Source organism: Microcebus murinus, chromosome 5, assembly GCF_040939455.1.
Source record: "Microcebus murinus isolate Inina chromosome 5, M.murinus_Inina_mat1.0, whole genome shotgun sequence".
Taxonomy (NCBI): domain Eukaryota; kingdom Metazoa; phylum Chordata; class Mammalia; order Primates; family Cheirogaleidae; genus Microcebus; species Microcebus murinus.
Genome location: NC_134108.1, coordinates 102,062,463 through 102,085,157, shown reverse-complemented (window position 1 = coordinate 102,085,157; position 22,695 = coordinate 102,062,463). Strand labels below are relative to the sequence as shown.

General features: G+C 37.6%; 1 protein-coding gene across 3 annotated transcripts in view; it reads left to right on the top strand.

The window, feature by feature from the left end:
- Positions 1–360: 360 nt before the first annotated feature.
- The window catches only part of UBR2 (ubiquitin protein ligase E3 component n-recognin 2), a 133,182-nt gene continuing 110,847 nt past the window's right edge, over positions 361–22,695 (top strand). For all 3 annotated transcript variants that reach the window (XM_020287012.2, XM_020287010.2, XM_020287011.2), the window contains exons 1-2: positions 361–821; positions 9,971–10,230. In XM_020287012.2, coding sequence (XP_020142601.1) covers positions 744–821; positions 9,971–10,230 — 338 coding nt within the window. In that variant the 5' untranslated portion in view covers positions 361–743. The remainder of the gene's footprint in view (positions 822–9,970; positions 10,231–22,695) is intronic.

The window sequence follows — 22,695 nt, the reverse complement described above, 5'->3', positions numbered from 1 at the left end:
CCCATAGAACTACAGGAATAGAACGTCATTCATTCATTCTTTGACAAGTATTTGAATGCTCACCATACGCCAAACTTGGACAAGTACTTGCGTGTCTACCACGTGCCAGACACTGTCCACGGAGCTGGGGAGACAAAAATGATCCAATGAGATTGGAGGGATTAAACTACAGTTCCCACAGTATATTGCTCTTCAGCCTTTTTCCACGGGGGCGCTTCTTTCCAGTAGTCTCTTCCCATGATTCTAGTTGTGCGGAAAGCCCCGCCCACTGAGCTGCCATTTACTCAGTCTCCGGGTAGGAGATGGACTACAATTCCCATAATGCCCGCACGGGGCACCGTATAAGGGCACCACGTCCCTCCTGGCCGTGCTAGGGACTACTACAGTACCCAGGAGGCTCTGCTTCTCCTCCTGGGTGTTATTGCCCTTTTCCCGGTGCTGGACGCGGTAGTGGCTAGCGAGAGTGCCAGGCCTAGGGTTTTCTGTGTCCTTCTCCGGGTCAGGGACCAGCCAGTGACTTGAGTCTTGGGCACTAAGCCCGGGAGCGAGTGCAGCAGGCCGCCGTCCCGTCTGTCCGGTTCACGTCACCCTTCGCTCCCTCTCCTGCTCCACCCGCAGCCACTCGGACGGCTCCAGGACTGCCCAGGGCAGGGGTGGCGGTCGCGGCCCCTGGGGCTGAGGCGAGGCTGTGGCTTCGCTCGGAGCGGCTACAGCAGCAGTAGCACTGGGGAGGAAGAGAGAAGATGGCGTCGGAGCTGGAGACCGAGGTGCAGGCCATCGACCAGAATTTGCTGGAATGTTCGGCTGAGGAGACCGCGGGGGTGAGTGTCGGGACCCGGTGGGTACGTCTGGCCCTGGCAGGCCGCGCCCCGGGGGAGGAACCGACGCCTGGAAGTCCCAGAGTGGCCCGGCCTAGACTTGGGGTAACAACTGTGCCGGCCTCGCCTTTTGGGGTAACGACCCGGGAACGCCACCAATCCTGCCCTTCTCTTTCCATCTTCAGTAGCCCTTAGAGCTGTGCTGTGCACCAGCCACCTCTACGTTCCATTCCTGCCCAGGCAAACCCACAGAACTTCCATTATTCCTCCTTTCCTCCACCCTCCCAGTAAGTCTTCCACACCGGGGCTTTTGCCCTTTATACCAGGTCTTGGAAGAGGGGAAAGAAAGAGACGCTACCTAGTGTTTTTGGTAATTGCTCTACTTTATCTCCCTGATTTTCTCCCCTAAAATAGGCGGAGTAGCGCCTTCTCCGCCGAAACATGCTAACCGAGCCCCTACTTTGTTTCTGGAACTGCCCTAGGCACCAAGGATGCAAACGACACCGCTGTCCCTCATTACCCACTTTAAGCGCTTCCTCCTCCCCCGACCAGTTTGGTTAGTTGATGCATGTGTGGAAAGTTTACCGAGTTTGAGAAAGTAGTAGCGGAAGCTGGGAGATTAAACAAATAATTTCTCTAGGAGTTGGGGGTAGTTGGATAGAGAACAAACGTTATATAACATTGATAAAGCAGCTTTCAACAAATATTGCATAAGCTAATAACGTGAGAGTTGGTCGCAGTATAGTAGGAGCCCCAAATAAGCCATTCACACCCAGTATTTTGCTAAAACAGTAATATGAATATGCTAGAAGTAGCAGAGTTGTAAAATGATTAATAAACTCGAGGACATCACTCCCCGGAAAGGACAGGGAACACCTGTCCTTTAGAACAGATTGTCCAGAATGATTAAGAATGGACCAAAACAGCTTGGGCCCCATCTCTAAGGCCTCCAGTTTAAAACGCTGCTAGGAAGAGAGTGACACATGAAACAAGTCAGCAATCTGAATGTTATGAACAAAATTTGGGGTGGGGCGCACCGTGGAGCTGTTGGTCAGTGAGTTGATAAGGGCACTAAAGTCTGGGTGGAAATAATTGACAAGAGTGGAAGTGAGAAGCTTAAAGAAGTAAGTTGATAAGTCATGAGTCTTTGCTTGTTTTGTTGGATTTTTTAAAAACTGACTTGTCTAGGTCTGTTTTCCTTTACTTTCTACTTATTATTGCACAATCCTGGGATTTTCAGCCCCCATCTGCCTTTCATTTATCAAAGAGATTTGAGAAAGAAAATGAAAATAGTGTTACAAGTAAACAGTGAAATAATAATAATGACAGCTGTTCGCTCTCCATGTCCCTTCTAATTGATATTTAAACTGCTCTTTACCTTATGGTACTGTAATTTGTTTTCTTCCTCTGAATTTTGTGTCTGCTGGCCCAGTGATATAGATACATCTCCCATTATCCGTTTTCTATTAATAAAAAAGGTGCAAACTATCAAGTGATTAGGGGTTCTTCAACTTGTTGAGGTTCCTGAGGAAACCAGTTATAAAACTAGTGCTGAAGGCCAATGCCCCTAGTTCTTGTGCAGTGAAATTCTCAAACAGATATGTTGGGAAAAATGAAGGGAAATGCAACAAAACATTATTAATTGAGACTTAATTTGAGTATGCAAAGATCACAGTGTGAGTTACATTTTACTTTTACACTGTTTTTACTTTTAAATGGCTTTCTGAACGATAAGATTTAAAAAAAAACAGTCTGAAGGTCAATAAAATTTTTTCAGATAAAGAAGATGCAAACTAATAATAAAATATGTAACTGTAACATGGCCTTACTTTGTAAGGAGTTTACTATCTACAGTTAGAATGCCAAACGCTTCAAACTGTTCTTTCAGCTTAGGCTCCAGCCCAGCTCTTTATCACAAATTAAAATGTATTACTGAAGTTTTCTCTCTGATTAAAAGTAAATTTTAGAGAAGATAAACAAGTAGACAAAGCAATTATTGCAAGCTTTAGGCTTTTGTTAATTAGTAATTTGTTAGGATCACTTCCATTTAAAATTACCTAATGTAATTATCTTTACCATATTTTATTTATACACTGATTTTCTTTTTTTTTTTTTTTTGAGACAGAGTCTCACTTTGTTGTCCAGGCTAGAGTGAGTGCCGTGGCGTCAGCCTAGCTCACAGTAACCTCAAACTCCTGGGCTCGAGTGATCCTTCTGCCTCAGCCTCCCGAGTAGCTGGGACTACAGGCATGCGCCACTATGCCCAGCTAATTTTTTTTTTTTATATATATATATCAGTTGGCCAATTAATTTCTTTCTGTTTATAGTAGAGACGGGGTCTCGCTCTTGCTCAGGCTGGTTTTGAACTCCTGACCTTGAGCAATCCGCCCGCCTCGGCCTCCCAAGAGCTAGGATTACAGGCGTGAGCCACAGCGCCCGGCCTGATTTTCTTATTTCTATTATGAGGAGGAAGGACTTTTTCTGACCCCATCCATTTCGACTAGTATGTCTCATAAAAGCATCTAAGCTGACTCTTTAATAATTGTAAGTTTAGGATATTACATTAGCCCTTTCTTCTCAAGTCTGTTTTTCCTGGTAGAATTGATTCCACGAATATGATTTTACCAATACTTCTTGACTCTATCTATTTCATACATTCCATACTATATATGGTTATGATATGTACCAGTTGATGATTATGATCTAAGAAATATATACATTGTTTTTCCCCAAATATAAAATCAAATAAAAATTTGTTGTAGAAGTTTTATGTAGAGTTTTATGTCTGTATTGGTTTGTTTTGCATTAAATTCTAAAAGTTTTATTGAGATATAACTCATGTACTGTATAATTCAATTCAGTGGTTTTTAGTGTATTCACAGAGTTGTACAACCATCACCACAATCAATTTTAGGACATTTTCATTGCCCCCCAAAAGAAATCCTGTACCCATTAGCAGTCACTTCCCATTTTCTCCCCTAAACTCCCCACCTCTAAGTAACTATGAATCTATTTTTGTCTCCATACATTTGCCTATTCTGGATTTTCATATAAACAGAATCTAATATCTAATACAGTGGCTTCTTTCTTTCATCATAATATTTTCAAGGTTCATCTTTGTTATTTTAATAGAATGTACAAATTGAGTATCCCTTATCTGAAATGCTTGGGACCAGAAGTGTTTTGGATTTTGGATTTTTTGGATGTTGAAATATTTGCAGTTGTACCCAATTAAGCAGCCCTAATCTGAATCCAAAATGCTTCAATGAGCATTTCCTGTTCATCCTTTTCTTTTTTTCCTTTTTTTTTTTTTTTTTTTTGAGAGAGTGTCTCTGTCTGTTGCTGTGGTTGGGTGCAGTGGCATCATCATAGCTCGCTGGAACTCAAACTCCTGGGCTCAAACAATCCTCTCAAACAAGGCCTCTTGAGTAGCTGGGACTATAGGCACACTCCACCATGCTGAGCTAATTTTTATATTTTTTGTAGAGGCTGGATCTCACTAATTCCCAGGCTGTTTTTGAACTCCTGGCCTCAAACAAAATCTTCAGCCTCCCTAAGTGCTAGGATTGCAGGTGTGAGCCACCATGCCAGACCTCTTCACTCTTTTTTATTGCCAAATGATATTCCATTATATGGATATACCTCATTTAATTTATCCATTCATGAGTTGAAGGATATTTGGTTTGTTTCCACTTTCTAGGTATTATGAATCATGCTGCTATGAACATTCATGTACAAATTTTTGTGTGGACATATGTTTTTGTTTCTCTTGGGTATATATCTGGAGGTGGAAATTCTGGGTCATATGTTAACTCCTTTGAGGAACTGCCAGACTTTTCCAAAGCAGCTGCATCATTTTACATTACTACCAGCAGTGTATGAGGGTTCCAGTTTCTCTACATCCCTGCCAACACTTGCTATTGCCCGTGTTTTTGATTATAGCCATTCTGTTGGGTGTGAAGTGCTTTCTCATTGTGGTTTTGATTTGCATTTCCCTCATGACTCATGATGTTGAACATCTTTTCATGAGCTTATTGACCATTTGTATATCTTCTTTTTGGGGGGGTGGGGGGATAGAATGCTGTGGCATCAGCCTAGCTCACAGCAACCTCAAACTCCTGGGCTCAAGCGATCCTTCTGCCTTAGCCTCCCAGGTAGCTGGGGCTACAAGCATGCACCACCATGCCCGCTAACATTTTATTTATATATATATATAGCTGGACAACTACAAAAAATAATAATTTCTATTTATTAGTAGAGATGGGGTCTCGCTCTTGCTCAGGTTGGTCTCGAACTCCTGAGCTTAACTGATCCACCTGCCTCGGCCTCCCGGGGTGTTAGGATTATAGGCGTGAGCCACCCCCACCCACCCATTTGTATGTCTTCTTTGCCAATTTTTAATTAGGCTTTTTGTCTATTAGGTTTCTATGTTATTTTTATTTGTAAGTGCTTTCCTTCATTTGTAGAGCTCTTAATAAAATTTATTTTTTTTCTCTATATAGTCCTGAAAACTCCTTTGAGCACTAGTGATTGTTGTTTTATGATTAATTTACATATTGCTTATCTTTGTTTGAAAGCAAAACCAAACATGGTTAAAGGATACAATTTTAATTTGGTATAGAATAGTAATCAGATATAGTAATAAAAGGCTAACCTCTAGGGAGTCTTTCATTTTTGTGTTTATTGTATAATACCAGCTTTCTATTCCAAGCCTTCAATTTAGCATTCAGTAAAAGGAAAGCTCCAGGAACATTGTCATAACATGTTTACTTTAGAGGAATGAGTTGACAGTTTCTTTACTTCCCTTGTGAGGGACTTACTAATAAGATAGTGAATGTTTATTACTCTCTTGTGCACATACATGTCAGCTACACGTGTCTGAAATAAGGACAAATTAAAATGTAACCAAATTAGAAATATCAGTAATTTTTTGTGTTGAAGAAAGTTACAGTTAGCATATGTTAGTGAGAACTAATATGAAAAACTGTAGATTTCATTATTTTGAGAACTTTATATATTAAGTATGTAAGTTTAATAAGGTTAAAGTGCCTGTGGTAGTTAGGTGGTTTTGAATTTTTCATATAATTGTATTAAACTTTTTAAAGATGAGGAACATATGCTTGCCTTTCCTGAACCAGATTTTTGTTTTTTTAATAATTTATAATATTTAATAAAACAATATTTAGAATGAAATACTTGTTTTACTAATAATGTTTTATATATGGTGATTGATTTCTTTTTCTTAACCAGAGGTGATACTAGCTTCTGAATTTTTTTTTTTTTTTTTTTTTTGAGACAGAGTCTCACTTTGTTGCCCAGGCTAGAGTGAGTGCCGTGGCGTCAGCCTCGCTCACAGCAACCTCAAACTCCTGGGCTCAAGGGATCCTCCTGCCTCAGCCTCCCAAGTAGCTGGGACTACAGGCATGCACCACCATGCCCGGCTAGTTTTTTCTATATATATTTGTTGGCCAATTAATTTCTTTCTATTTATAGTGGAGACGGGGTCTCGCTCTTGCTCAGGCTGGTCTCGAACTCCTGACCTCAAGCAATCCGCCCGCCTCGGCCTCCCAGAGTGCTAGGATTACAGGCGTGAGCCACCGCGCCCGGCCCGCTTCTGAATTTTTTATTGAGAAATCTATGAACAGATTTGACCTGTCTATTGTTAGAACCACAAGACTACATAATTTCTTTTAGAAAGCATCCTTTCAAAAGAAACCTTTTATTCTCTCTGGATTAAAATTGTGCAAAAGTGAAGTTTTAGGAGAAATGGGAACATAAAAGAAAAACAAAAGTTGCTTTTTATTTTTTTGAGACAGAGTCTCACTTTGTTGCCCAGGCTAGAGTGAGTGCTGTGGCGTCAGCCTAGTTCACAGCAACCTCAATCTCCTGGGCTAACGTGATCATCCTGCCTCAGCTTCCAGAGTAGCTGGGACTACAGGCATGCTCCACCATGCCCGGCTAATTTTTTCTCTATATATATTAGTTGGCCAATTAGTTTCTTTCTATTTATAGTAGAGACAGGGTCTTGCTCTTGCTCAAGCTGGTTTTGAACTCCTGACCTGGAGCAATCCGGCCGCCTCGGCCTCCCAAAGTGCTAGGATTATAGGTGTGAACCACCGGGCTGGCCCAAAAGTTGCTTTTTAAATAAAACCTATCATGTTATGTAAATTAAAATAGTCTGAAGCACTTCACTTTCTAGGATCTTAAAGGTAAATTATTTTGGTCTTATTGGTTAATTTTTCATTCATAAAGAGTAAATTGATTAGGATAATTTGACTACTTTCATTGAAATTTTGGTTTGCTGACAATGGGTTAAAACTGGACATTGTGGCTGGGTGTGGTGGCTCACACTTGTAATACTAGCGCTTTGCAAGGCTGAGGCAGGAGGATTGCTTGAGGCCAGAAGTTTGAGACAAGCCTAGGCAACATGGTAAGACCTGTCTCTGGCAAAAAAAAAAAAAATTAGCGAGGTGTGGTGGTGCACCCCTGTAGTCCTAGCTACTTGGTAGGCTGAGGTAGGAAGATCATTTGAGCCCAGGAGTTTGAGGCTGCAGTGAGCTATGATCACCCAGACAGCAGAATGAGACCTTATTTTGAGGCCCTGTCTTAAAAAAAAAAAAAAAAAAAAGTCTTTTAGCTCAAAGAAGATTCTAGTTTGCTTGTTGATGACTATTTGCTTTTGTTTTTTTTTTTAAAAAAACTTGTCCTTTTTATAATTACCAAGCTTAAAGTATATGTGTATGTATATAACATTGTGATTTAGAGTCATTCTCTAAAGAAACAGAATCCTTAAAACCTGTAGGGTTGTCTCCCAAGAAATGGTGGTGTTTTAAAAATAATTTAGTCTCTTTCGTATTTACATAAAGGAAACACAACCAAGGTAGTAATGTATAGACAATACAGTTTCACCTTAGAGATGAAAACTATTTCACTGTTTTCAGTTATATCTAGTCTCTTACAAAAAAAAATTTTACATTTTTAGTAAAAGTTTTTTTAAAACATGAAGTTGACTAGTAAGTTAGTATATACTACCTCATGAATATTTAAAATCTCTCTTTGTATGTTAGTTTTATTTATTTATTTATTTTTTGAGACAGTCTTGCTTTGTTGCCCAGGCTAGAGTGAGTGCCGTGGCATCAGCCTAGCTCACAGCAACCTCAAACTCCTGGGCTCAAGCAATCCTGCTGCCTCAGCCTCCCAAGTAGCTGGGACTACAGGCATGTGCCACCATGCCTGGCTAATTTTTTCTATATATATTACTTGGCTAATTAGTTTCTTTCTATTTATAATAGAGACGGGGTCTCGCTCTTGCTCAGGCTGGTTTCAAACTCCTAACCTCGAGCAATCCGCCTGCCTTGGCCTCCCAGAGTGCTAGGATTACAGGTGTGAGCCACCGCGCCCAGCCTGTATGTTATTTTTAGAAGGAGGGAAGTGGGTTGAAGAATGTACAAGTAATAACCAACATGAAGACCTTATACTGACTTCTTACAGTATTATGTATCAATTGAACGTACCTTTTTTTTTTAAACAAAGATGTAACTGGACCTTTGTAATCTGTAAATCTTGGATTTATGAGTTAGCAGTTCAGTTAACTACATTGTAGTAGATGTGAGTCATTTTATTTCATGTTTCCAAATTTTTTAATTTTTATTTGAGCCAAAATGACTTGTGATTACACAAAGAAGTATGTAGAACAAATAAACACATAGAGTTGGCAGAGGAGGCAAGGAGGAATGAGAGAATAAAGGGAAAAGACTTAAGACTTAAGGAAATAGAAAGGGAAAAAGAAAGGGGGTGGTTTGAAGGGTGCTTCATCTAGGGCTTATTTGGTTTCATTTTTAGAGACTGATATCTGATCCATGCTGCAGGCTTAGATCTCCTCTATCTCTGCTTTCATTAAAGCCACATGGAATATCTCTGGAGTATCAATGTTATGTGACAATAAGTAGTATAAACAAATTTATAGTCACTTAACAGTTCACTTAACAGATTTTACTAAATGCTTGCTGAGGCCAGGTTCTGTTTTAGACCTAGGAATATGGGAAAGAGGGGTAGGGGTAGGGAATGTCTGAGAAAGCATCTTAGAAAAAGTGAAACATAATTTGAAATCTGAAGAATGAGTGGAAAATAGCTTTGTAAAGCAGAGAGAGGAGTAATACAGATCTTAGGAGAAGACTAAAGAGTCTATAAAGACAAAGGACCTCAAAAGACATATCAGGTACTTGATCCTAAATGTAATGGGAAGCTAAATGACATGATCAGGTTGGCATTTTGTAAAAATCATTCTGGTAGTAAAGTTGGAAAATTGATTGCAGAGAGGGGAAAATCTAATGGGGACACCAGTTAGGGCATTATTGTACTAATCCTGGTGATAGGAGTGAGAAATTTGGACTAGGGTAGTGGAGGCAGTGGCTGTGGAGACAGAAATGGATGGATTCTGGAGATATTTAGGAAGCCTAACAGATAAGACGTGATGTGGATGTTGGGGTGAGGAAGAAGAAAGATTTTCAGGTTTTCTGGTGTGGATAACCCAGGTAGAGCTGAAATAGAGAAATGGGGAGAATAACAGATTTTGGTGGGGGGTGTGGACAAGATCATGAGTTGAGTTTTGGATGTATTGAGTTGGTGCCTATGAGATATCTAAGTGCAATTTTAACAAGTAATTGAACATAAAGGCTTAGAGGGTCAGAGAAAAGTAGCATTTGTTTTTAGTAGGGAGAGCACAAGGAAAAGGACTTATAGAGAGAGGTTGATCAGGGAAAGAAGGCATAATTGATAGAAAAAGTTTCTTTTGGACTGACAGATTCATAAAAGAGTGATATATAGACTCATTTATCAATCAGTGAGAAACATAACTATTGTATCGATCATGTACACTGCATGCTCTTCCTGTGGACAAACTGGCATGAGAATCCATATCACACATTTGAGCAAAGCATTAGAAAGGAATTCAGATAAGCTCAGTGGCTAGTGTCTTATGTAATGATTTCTTGTAGTCAGTTTCTTGTACTACCTATAGAAGGTTGCTTTAGGACTCACTTTGAGGAAGGGGCTTGTTTCATTTTAATTTTACTTATACTTTAAGGTAGAATTCTAAAATAGTTGGTATTTTCATAGATTAAAACTATTTTTTTCTTTTTTCTTTTTTAAAGAAATGGCTGCAAGCAACTGACCTCACTAGAGAAGTGTACCAGCATTTAGCCTACTATGTACCCAAAATCTACTGCAGGGGTCCCAACCCTTCTCCACAGAAAGAAGACATGCTGGCACAGCATCTTTTGTTGGGACCGATGGAATGGTACCTTTGTGGTGAAGATCCTGCATTTGGATTTCCAAAGCTTGAACAAGCAAACAAACCTTCTCATCTTTGTGGACGTGTTTTTAAAGTAGGAGAACCTACATACTCTTGCAGGTAAAATATGATAATTTTCTTTCTAAAAGCCTCTTGTTTTTACTTGACCTCTTTTTTCCACCTGAAACCTTCTGAAATATATATATTTAAAAAGTCCATACTAAATATATACCATTTGGTAAATGATTATAAAATGAACATTCATGTAATTATTTTCCAGATCAAGAAATAGATTGTCAGCAGCATTCTAGAAGCCCACCATGTGACTCTTTGCTTTCTTTCTTCTTCAATTATGAAGGAACTGCTATTTTGACTCTTGGCAGTAATCATATTCTTTTCTTGATATCTTTTTTGTTACAGTGATTCTTTTTGATGTTCATATTGTTCCAAATTTGGCTAGTGGGAGCCCCATCACACTGGCTTCTTTGTCCTTTTCATGTGCCTTCATTAGTTTTTGGGTGCTTCTTTCCTTTTGGACACAAGAAGATGTCCACAGCTCACTTTGTACTCTGACTCATACATAGAATCAGCTATTTCTCTAGAGATTTTCTTTTCAGTTGGGAATGGTAGTTAGAAAGCAAGATCTGGGTGCTATATATGTATTTATTCCTACTGGAAGGCCTGTTTTTTCCTTGGTGAAAATTGAGTATACAAGAGTGTAAGATAGAGAGTGAAGGGCCCTGTCCCCCTAGTTCCCAGAATTAATCATTGTTAATATATTCTCATGTATTCTTCTGGAAATTTTGTTTGCATACATAGGCCAATATATTAATATATGGATATCTTAAACATACATCTAATCACATATACATACAAATGAGAATATGTGACACAAACTGGGCTGAATTTTCCTTTCTCCATTTAACCAAAGCTTGGCATCTTTTCATATCAGCTTAGTAGCTACGTAATACTTCATTGTGTGGATGTCCTGTTGATGGAGGCATTAACTTTTTATTCCCCTTAAAATTTTTTCCTATGAAATTTAAATTTGATAAAGTACTTTTGGTGAAGGCTTCTGCCTGTCTATGGTAGTTTTTCTTTATCAGCATGGTTAGAATATCAATCAAGATCATTTTATATATTGAAAGACTATTAAGTCTAGTTTTTTCTTTGTCATTACAAAAACCTCTGAGTATTTTATTGATGGTTGGAGCAATAGCTATAGAACCTCATGATTTATAGGTAGATTGAAATTCAGTTGTTCCAATAATGTCTTTTGTACCAAAAGGATGTAGTTCCAAATCATGCATTTGTATGTCTTTTAATCTTCAATCTGGAACACTTTCTCAGTTTTTTTGTGACTTTCATGATCTTGACACTTTTGAATATTACGGACCAATTATTTTGTAATTGTTCCTCAATTTCCGTTTGTCTGATACTCATGAGTAGATTCGAGTTGCATCTGTGGCAGGATTACCACAGATGTCATGTGTTTCAGCTCTATCATGTGGCGTATGATTTTCATTTGTTCTATACCTTCATTCTTCTCCCCTACATAATCAATCTATCATGTGGCATATGATTTTCATTTGTTCTATAACTAGTCATTCTCCCCTACATAATCAATAAGTATTTTAGGGGGAAGTACTTCAAGACTATTAAATGTCCTCTTCCTTATCAAACTTTTTATTTTATTTATGTATATTAGTATCTATTCCTGGAGTCACATTATTCTCATGCTCAAATTGTCCTAGATTTGGCCTGTAGGAGCCCCTTCAAGCTGTCTTTACTCTTTTTCATATCCCCATCATTCTTTGAACACTTCCTTTCCTTCTGATACAACAAGATATCCCAGGTACATCTTGGGCTTTTCTGTGCCCCGGCCTTGAAATCAACCATTTTGCCAAAGAGCTTCTATATTTATTTTATATTTATCTATATAACTCATTGAAATAGATAATAAAAATCACACATTTGTAGTGATCTCTCTAGTTCCAACCCAACACCATAGAGTTTTTCCCTACTTTTATTCCATTGCATATTTATAACTCTTCTCTGACAGGAGGAGACTTGATTTTCATTATCCTTAAGATACAGACTTATTTGATCATTCCCATGTTTGCAACCATTCTTTTGGTTGAAGAAATCAAACTTTAGAAATTTAATTTTTTTGAAGAGTCTGGTCCAAACTTGGGCCTTAGTAGGATCTTTAGATATGAAATATCTCCCCCTACCTCAGGTTACTTGTCTGCCCGAGTCTACTTCTGGTTATAACAGGATAACTGGTATTGAACCAGCTCCTCCCCCACTATAAACGTTCATAAAACCAGATGAAAGGCATGAGGGCAACTATTGAACAAGTGAACAGCAGGCAGCACAATACCACAATAACAATAACTAAGAGAAGGGAAATTCATGAAGTGAGCCCCAGGATGGCTCAGGTAAGTCACTTAACCACTCTGAGCCTCAGTTTCCTCAAGATACTGATTATCTTAGAGGTTTATGGAAGGATTAAACATGATCACACATAAAATGATTAGTATTAAATCTGGTGCCTAGAAGGTGCTCAACAAACATAAAACCATGCATTTATGTATGTGGTAGTGACTTTCATTGGTTAAAATAAATGTGGGACCTTCCACTTCAATGGTGAATTGGGGGTAATACTATTAATAGTATGATTGTTATCTGAAATTGGCTAACCTTGAGGTTAAGGGCACAATTCTTCCACAAAACTGTCCTTACTTCAGTTACAGTTGGAAGTTTGGAGATCCCCAGGGCTACCCTCATATCTGATCAACTGGTTACAAATTCAGACATCTCCATAAACTACATTAGGTTGGGTAATTAATTCACTAGAAAAACTCAGAGAACTCAGAAAAAAGCTATACAGTCATCCCTTGGTATCCAAGGAGGCATCAATTCCAAGACCTTCCTTAGATATCATAGAAATCACTTCCTTTTTGTAAAATGGTGTATTTGCTTATAACCTGTATGCATTATCCCATGTGCTTTAGATCATCTCTAGATTACTTATAACACCTAATATGATGTAAATGCTATGTAAGTAGTTATTATACCATATTAGGGAATAATGACAAGAAAAAGTCTGCGTATTCAGTATGGATGCAGCTATCCTTTTTTTTTTTTTTTTTCCTCAAGTATTTTCAGTCTGCAATTGATTGAACTGTTGAGGTGGAACCCACAGATATGGAGGGCCAACTGTACTTACAGTTAAAGTTTTATTGTAGCAAAGGGTACAAGTCAGACCCAGCCAAAGGGAAGAGACACATAGGACAAGAGTTGCAAATGGGAGGTCTTCATTGTCCTCAGGGACACAATACCCTCCTGGCATGTTTTGATTTATGACAGCATAAACAATATTGCCAGCAGGGAAGGTCACCCAGGTTTTAATGTCCAGAGTTTTTATTCTGGTCTCATTATGCAGGATTGATTGATTAAATCAGTGCCTATATGATTCAATCTTCAGCTCCCCTTTTCCTTCCCAGAGGCTAGGCTGGGCTGGTATTACGTGGCTCAAAGCCCAAATCCTCTAATCATACCATTCAGCTCCCACTTTGTCATTTCTTTAGCCTAAACTATCAGATGTGGGAGTGTGGGTGAGGATAACAAAGACACTCCTATCACATTCTGAGGGTTTAGAAATGACCTCCCAAGAACCAGGGACAATGACCAGCCAAATTATTTATTATAGTGTTGTAAGACAGTAAATGAGATCCTTTGTGTAGTGCTTTAGGCAGTACTTGGTACATAGGAACCTCATAGTAAATGCTGGGTGCTGAGGATGAATATCTCATGTTAAAAGTAGGTGTTCCGGCCAGGCGCGGTGGCTCATGCCTGTAATCCTAGCACTCTGGGAGGCCGAGGCGGGTGGATTGCTCGAGATCAGGAGTTTGAAAACAGCCTGAACAGGAGCGAGACCCCATCTCTACTATAAATAGAAAGAAATTAATCGGCCAACTAATACATACAGAAAAAATTAGCTGGGCATGGTGGTGCATGCCTGTAGTCCCAGCTACTTGGGAGGCTGAGGCAGCAGGATTGCTTGAGCCCAGGAGTTTGAGGTTGCTGTGAGCTAGGCTTATACCAAGGCACTAACTCTAGCCTGGGCAACAAAGCAAGAGTCTCTCTCAAAAAAAAAAAAAAAAAAAAAAAAAAAGTAGGCATTCCCATGAAACCCAGTGCCCTGGTAAAATGAGAGTCTGTCATTTGGAAAGATGAAATATGGTTATTGGAATTATGAGAAGTTTCTAAACTAAACCCATCAAGGTAAAGGTGACTGGTATCTGTAGTGTGAAGGGTTTCTTTAACTAGAAAAAAATGATACTGAAAGAGTCTTTTATATATAGTACTTAGGAAAAGGATTTGTGAAGGGAATAGGTTAGTTTTCCTGTGGAGACTGACTTGTTCATAGTTTCGAAAATTGTTTAGGTCACAAATTATTTTTCTGTAGTCTCTGTGATGTCAGAAATAGCTATCTGTTTTTGCAGACAGTAAGCTACTTTTTATGATATTTGTCTATACTGTGTTCTCTGTTAGGAAAAGAGTCAAACAGCACTTGTTATTCATTAGTAAATAGAGGTGGTTTTACAGTACAAAAATCTTAGAAACAAGTCTTAGTGTCGATTCTGATCCTGTGTGTATTTTGACATTTGATAACCATTAAACAAAATAATATAATAGAATATGAAACCATACTTTAATGTATGGCTTAATTTTTTTTTTTTTTTTGAGACAGAATCTCACTTTGTTGCCCAGGCTAGAGTAAATGCCATGGCATCAGCCTAGCTCACAGCAACCTCAATCTCCTGGGCTCAAGTGATCCTTCTGCCTCAGCCTCCCAAGTAGCTGGGACTGCAGGCATGCACCACCATGCCCGGCTAATTTTTTGTATATTTTTAGTGGGTCAATTAATTTCTTTCTATTTTTAGTAGAGACGAGGTCTTGCTCAGCCTGGTTTTGAACTCCCGACCTAGAGCAATCTGCCCGCCTCGGCCTCCCAGAGTGCTAGGATTACAGGCGTGAGCCACCACGCCCGGCCTAAATTTTGAGTTTAACATTTCTGTTAAAGATAGAGAACTGATATTTAGTTCCACTGTTTTCTTTGTATAGTTAAGAACATTCTTTTTTAACTTTAAAAAAAATTGTTTTTTAACTTTTAAAAACTTAACTGTGTGAATGTTGTAGATAACCAGAAGTTGGGGTGGGAGGGTTATGCCGCCATCAGTTAGGAATGTTTTTTTTTTTTTTGAGACAGAGTCTCGCTTTGTTGCCCGGGCTAGAGTGAGTGCCGTGGCGTCAGCCTAGCTCACAGCAACCTCAAACTCCTGGGCTCGAGTGATCCTTCTGCCTCAGCCTCCCAAGTAGCTGGGACTACAGGCATGCGCCACCATGCCCGGCTAATTTTTTATATATATATATCAGTTGGCCAATTAATTTCTTTCTATTTATAGTAGAGACGGGGTCTCGCTCAGGCTGGTTTTGAACTCCTGACCTTGAGCAATCCGCCCGCCTCGGCCTCCCAAGAGCTAGGATTACAGGCGTGAGCCACAGCGCCCGGCCTAGTTAGGAATGTTTTTATCCTATGTTTCCAGATAGTACTTTACTATAAACTATTAAACAATTTTGCTTAGGTTTAATTCTTTTGTTTTCACTCTGACTTTTTATTGGTACCTAATAATTGTATATATTATGGGGTACATGTGATATTTTAATACATACATGCAATGTGTAATGCTCAAATCAGGATAATTAAGGTATTCCTCACCTGAAACATTTCCCATTTCTTTGTATTGGGATGTTTTAACTTTGATTTTGTTGGTTATGACAGAAGAGATTATGCTAAAAATAACAACCCTAAAATCTCAGAGACTTTAAATATACCAAGATATATTTATCGCTCAGACTGTGTGACCAATTCAGATGAGTGAGGCGATGAGTAGAGGGTTATGCTCAGGTAGTTTCTTCACACCACCATCTTAAGTCTCCATAAACTTAGCATAATGCTTTGAGAGTTCACCACAACAAGGGCAGAATAGAGCTTGGAGGGTCTTGCCTAGCAAATAAATGATCTGGCTCAGAACTGATGATCTTGCCCACATCCCATTAGTCAAAACTAGTCATGAGGGCTCTGTCTAGTTGCAAAACAGGACAGGAAAGTATAATTCTCTCCTGTGTGTCTGGAAGAGATGCAAACTTGGATGTGGATGAGGCACTAGAAGTGTCTTCAGCAATGATTTTTTTACGGTTTTTTTAGGATTATTTTTTCTATCTGAGTTGTTAGGATAAAATGAGGTATTGTATTAATATGTAAATCATATAGGGAACTATAAAGTATTATATTTATGTGTGAGTTTTTTAAAACCAGTATTCTTGACATAAGATACTGAACCATGAGTAGATATTTCTATTCCTTCTCTGTCTAGAAATAAAACTCTAATATGAAAGACCCTATTTTCAGTAAGAAGAGTTGTTCAGTTTCTTGCTTTTTAAAAAACTCGAAGTCTTGATCTCTTGTCAGCAGGATTCCATTTTAAAGCTGTTTCTTTGTAATGCGAATAGCCCAGAGATTGAAATCAAAGTTGTGTTAGTTTTAAAACATTAGTTATTTCTAATTATGAACAATAATACACAAATGAAGTTATATGTTGTAATTGTGGCTTGCTTTTTTCATGTAACAATTTGTCTTAGAGTTCTTTCCATGTTAGTATGTATAAATCTACCTAATTCTTTAAAAGTGCTATGTTTCCACAGTAAGGACAAGCCATACATAATTCATTTGATTGACCTATTAATGAAATTAGAAATTTCATTAGTGTTTCTAGGGTTTTTTTCTATAGCAAACAATGCTGCAAAGAACACCCTATATGTGTTTGTATACAACTCTGTATACTTTTCAGGATTTTTCAAGGTAGAATTCTAGTACAATTCTAACGCTGTATGTTATTACTGTGACCTTCAATATAATTGACTTTCCTTTGTCTATACTGTTCTCTCTGACCTGGGAAAATGACAGGGGCTGAGCAGTTGATATCCCAGATAATTTGGATTTCTGTGGTTGTCTAAAATAAGTTGTATATTCTTGGTTTGGAGATTTGTGATCATAAGTACATAGTAGGCTACATGTCAACTTTATATGTAAGCTGCCTTTTTCTAGATGTTAGGAAAAGTAAAACCAGAGACACTTTAGGGTAATCCATTCAAGTAAGAAACCTCAAATTTATATTACCAAAACTTTTTTCTTGGTACCCTCGTTGAGTTTTGTGATGGTTTTTTTGTTTGTTGGTTTTTTGTAAGGGAAAATTTACATATGTCAAGAGGCACACATCTTAGTTGTACGTTTTTGACAGTAGTTAGCCTTATATTACTCATACACTATCAAGATAGAGAACATTTCCATCGCAGTAGAAATTTCCTTGTTATCAGCTCCAGACCCGGAGGTAACCACTATGCTGATATTTTCACCTTAAATTACTTCTGCTGGTTCTAGACCTTATAAAAATAAAAATGTACTGTTTTTTGTGCCTGGCTTCTTTCACTAAGCATGATCTCTATCAGATTTTTCCATATTATTAGAGGTTGACTCCATTTTTATTGCTGAGTATATACTATTGTATGAATGTACCACAGTTGCCCACAAATCCATCGCCCTGTTGATGAACATTTGGGTTGTTTTTAGTGTTTTAACTATTGTGAATAAAGCTTCTATGACCTTTTTCTTTTTTAAATATGCAACACATTAAAATAATAGGCATTCTGTACTTAGCCACATTTTTATGTGTTATACATACCAAAATAACAAGAATCCTTCACTATTAAAAATCTGCAGCTTTTTATGACAAATTTTTGGAATATTAAGACACCATAAGATAAGCCTTCAAGACTGTAATCTAATACAGTGAACACCCTTCCCTGACAGATTAGTTGTAGGCTATTACCATTTTTATACAGGTCTTTTTGTGGACATATGTTTTAACTTAGCTTGAATAAATCCCTAGGAGTGGTATTTCTGGGTCAAAGGGCAGGTATATGTTGAACTTCATAAGATACTGCCAAACCTTTTTCCAAAATGATTTTACATTCTCACCTGTGATGTATTAATATGAAAGGTTCCTGTTGCTCCATATCCTCACCAACAGTTGATGTTGTCAGTCTTTTTAATTTAGCCATTCTATATAGTAGTATCTCATATGGTCTTAATTTTCCTTAATGACAAATGATGTTGGTGCAGTTTTACATGTGCTTATTGTCCATTCATCTAACTTCTGTGGTGAGGTTATTGTTCAGGTCTTTGTCCATTTTTTTTATTGGATTATTTATTTACTATTGGGTTTTGGAGTTCTTTATAATATTCTGGATACAAATCCTTTATCAGACATGTTTTGTAACTATTTTCTCACATTCTGTAACTTATATGGTTTCTTTTAATGACAGAAGTTTTTAATTTTGATAAAGTCCAATTTACCAATTATTTTCTTTTATGATTATTGTTCCTGTGTCCAAGAAATCTCTGCCTTCTCTCAGATGGCAAAAATATTCTCTGTTTTCTTCTGTAAACTTTGAAATTTTAAGTCTGGATTTATGATCTGTCTCAAGCTAGGTTTTTTTTTTTTAACATGGCCTGAGGTGTAGGGGTTAAGCTTTCATTTCTTTACATGTGGATACCCAGTTGTTCCAGCACCATTTGTTAATCCCCATTGAATTGCTTTGTTGCCTTGTCAAAAATCATTTGACCATATAGTGTGAGTCTATTTCTGAATAGTCTAGACCATTCATTGATATGGCTATTCTATACCAAAAACCACATTACCTGATTGCTGTAGCTTTATAGTCAGTCTTGAACTGACTAGTTAAGTCTTCCATATTTGTTCCTTTAGTTTTGTTTGTTTTGTCTACTTCATATCCTTGGCATTTTATTGATTTTAGAATTAATTTGTCAATTTTTATTTTTAAGAAACGCTGCTGAGATTATGATTATGATTGCATAAATCTGTAGATCAATTTTGGACAAACTGACATTTTAACAATACTGAGTTTTCTAATCCATGAACATTTTATATCTCTCCATTTATTAAGGTCTTCCCTTTAAATCTCTTTAACTCTTTTAGAGTTTTTATGTAGACATTGAACATACCTTTTGTTATATTTATTCCTAAGTATTTTATGATGCTATAATAAATTGAATTCTTAATTTTAGTTTTCATTTATTTTCTACTGGTATGAAGAAATACAACTGGTTTCTTATATAAACTCGTACCCTATGACATTCCTTGCTAAATTCACTTATTGTAGTAGTTTTTATTTTTTGTTTCTTAGGATTTTTGTATGTCCTTTGTGAATAGGAACAGTTTTACTTCTTCCTTTCCAATCTTTTTGCCTTTTCCTTTGTGTACCTTATTGCTGTGGTGAAAGTGGACATTCTTGTCTTGTTTCCAATCTTAGACAGAAATTCAGTCTTTCATTATTAAGTGTGATTTTAGGTGTGATTTTTTTTTTCATATATACCCTTTATCTCATTGAGGAAGTTCCTTTCTATTTCTCGTTTGCCCAGGTTTTTTTAGTATCATAAATGATTTGCATATTGTCAAGTACTTTTCCTACATCTGTTGAGATGATCATAGGTTTTCTTTTTTATTCTGTTAGTATAGCTGAATGCGTTGATTGATTTTTTTCAAGTACTTTTTATTACTTTTTATTACTGGGATAAACTCCACTTTGTTATGAATTATTATATATTGCTAGATTCAATTTGTTAATGTTGTATCAAGGACTTTTATGTCTGTGTTCTATAAAATATACCAATCTGGAATTTTCTTGTCTGGTTTTGGTTATCAGGGTTATGCTGGCCTTATAAAATGAACTGGGAAATATTCCTTCTTCATGTCTTTTCTGAAGAATTTGTGTAAAATTGGTTTGACTTTTCCTTTAATGTTTAGTAGAATATTCTGGTAAGATAAACCATTAAGGCCTGGGTTTTTTTTTCAAGGAAGTTTTTGTTAACAATTCAGTTTCTTTGATATTTATTAGGGTTATCCAGAACTTTGTTTCATTTTGTGTTTCGTCGGCTTAGGTACTATGTATTTTTCAAATACATATGTATTTTTCAAATACATATTTCTATTTTACAGCATGGATGAACCTTGGGAACCAAGTTCTAAGTGAAAGAAATGGCTGAGGGAAAGAAACCAGTTACAAAGAGTCATATATGATTTCATTTATATGAAATGTCCAGCAAATCCATAGAGATAGAGGGTAGAATAGTGGTTGTCAGGAGTGTGGGTGAAGAGTCAGGGAGGAGGGAATGGGGGAATTATTGCTAATAGGTTAAAAAATATGGGTTTCCTTGTGGGGTGATGAAAATGTTCTGGAATTAGATAGTGGTGATATTTTTGCAACCTTGTGAATATACCACTTGAAACCCAAGAACCATTCAGTTGTATACTTTAAAAGAATGAGTTTTATAATATGTGAATTAAATCTTTAGTTTAAAAAGTGTTTGGTGTATATGACATTAAAGGAAATCTCAGTTAATTCTAGAGGCTCAGGGTCATACAGATTGTTTTCCTACTATATTTAATGCAATAAAATTAGAAACAACAAAAAGATAGTTTAAAACTTTATGTTTAGAAACTAACATTGCTAAATAATTCTTGGGTAAAAAAATCACTAAGGAAATTTAAAAACAGAACTAAAGGATACTTATCCTATGAGATATTAACATACTACAAAGCCATATTAATAACTGTGGTATGATGTAAGAATAAACAAATAGATCACTCAGATATGTTAGAGAGCTTAGACATAGACACATGGATACATGGGAACTTAATGTATTATAAAGGTGACATTATAATCAATAGGTGAAAGAATGTTTAGTAGATAGTGTTGGAAAAAAAGTAGCCCATTATGTACAGAGAAATAAGACTATGTCTTTTCTGCATCATATTCAAAGGTAGACTCCAGATACATTAAATACCTAAATATGGAAGATAAAGCCAAAAGGTTAATAGAAGAAAATGAAAAATATTTTTGTGACCTGGGTTTGGGAAAGAATTTCTTAAAACCTCAAAGCACAAACCAAATATATATATTAATATAATCGCCTCAAAATAGGGAGTTCTGTTTAACAAAAGGGGCTCCATCACCCTGTGGGCAAAATTAATACAAATTAATTTTGTATTTTTTAGTTTGACAAAATGAGCGACAATACTTTAAGTTGTTTTTTTTTTTTTTTTCAGCATATCATGGGGTACAAATGTTTAGGTTACATATAGTGCCCTTGCTCCACCCCCCCCACCAGAGCTTCAAGTGTGTCCATCCCCCAGACAGTGCGAGTCACACTCATTATGTATGTATATACCCATCCCCTCCTCCCCTTCCCATCTGCCCAACACTCCATAAATGTTATCCCTCTATGTGCACTTAGATGTTGATCAGTGAAACCAATTTGCTGGTGAGTACATGTGGTGCTTGTTTTTCCATTCTTGAGATACTTCACTTAGTAGAATGGGTTCCAGCTCTAGCCAGGAAAATACAAGAGGTGCTATATCACCATTGTTTCTTAAAGCTGAATAGTACTCCATGGTATACATATACCACATTTTATTAATCTACTCATGTATTGATGGGCACTTGGGTTGTTTCCACATCTTTGCAATTGTGAATTATGCTACCATAAACATTCAAGTGGAGATGTCTTTTTTATAGAATGTCTTTTGTTTTAGGTAGATGCCCAGTATGGGATTGCTGGATCAAATGGTAGATCTACTTGTATTTCTTTTTTTTTTTTTTTTTTTTTTTTGAGACAGAGTCTCACTTTGTTGTCCAGGCTAGAGTGAGTGCCGTGGCGTCAGCCTAGCTCACAGCAACCTCAAACTCCTGGGCTCGAGTGATCCTTCTGCCTCAGCCTCCCAAGTAGCTGGGACTACAGGCATGTGCCACTATGCTCGGCTAATTTTTTATATATATATATCAGTTGGCCAATTAATTTCTTTCTGTTTATAGTAGAGACGGGGTCTCGCTCTTGCTCAGGCTGGTTTTGAACTCCTGACCTTGAGCAATCCGCCCGCCTCGGCCTCCCAAGAGCTAGGATTACAGGCGTGAGCCACAGCGCCCGGCCTACTTGTATTTCTTTAAGGTATCTCCATATTGCTTTCCACGGAGGTTACAAGAGTTTGCAATCCCACCAGCAATGTAGGAGTGTTCCTATCTCTCTGCATTCATGCCAACATTTATTGTTTTGGGACTTTTTTTTAAAATTTCAGCATATTATGGGGGTACAAATGTTAAGGTTACGTATATTGCCTATGACTCCCACCCCCCTTGAGTCAGAGCTTCAAGCGTGACCATCCCCCAAACATTGCACATCTCACTCTTCATGTTTGTATGTACCCACCCCTCCTCTCCCCCCCCACACCCGATAAATGTTATTCCTATATATGTCCACTTAGGTGTTAATACCAATTTGCTGGTGAGTACATGTGGTGCTTGTTTTTCCATTCTTGAGATACTTCACTTAGTAGAATGGGTTCCAGCTCTAGCCAGGAAAATACAAGAGGTGCTATA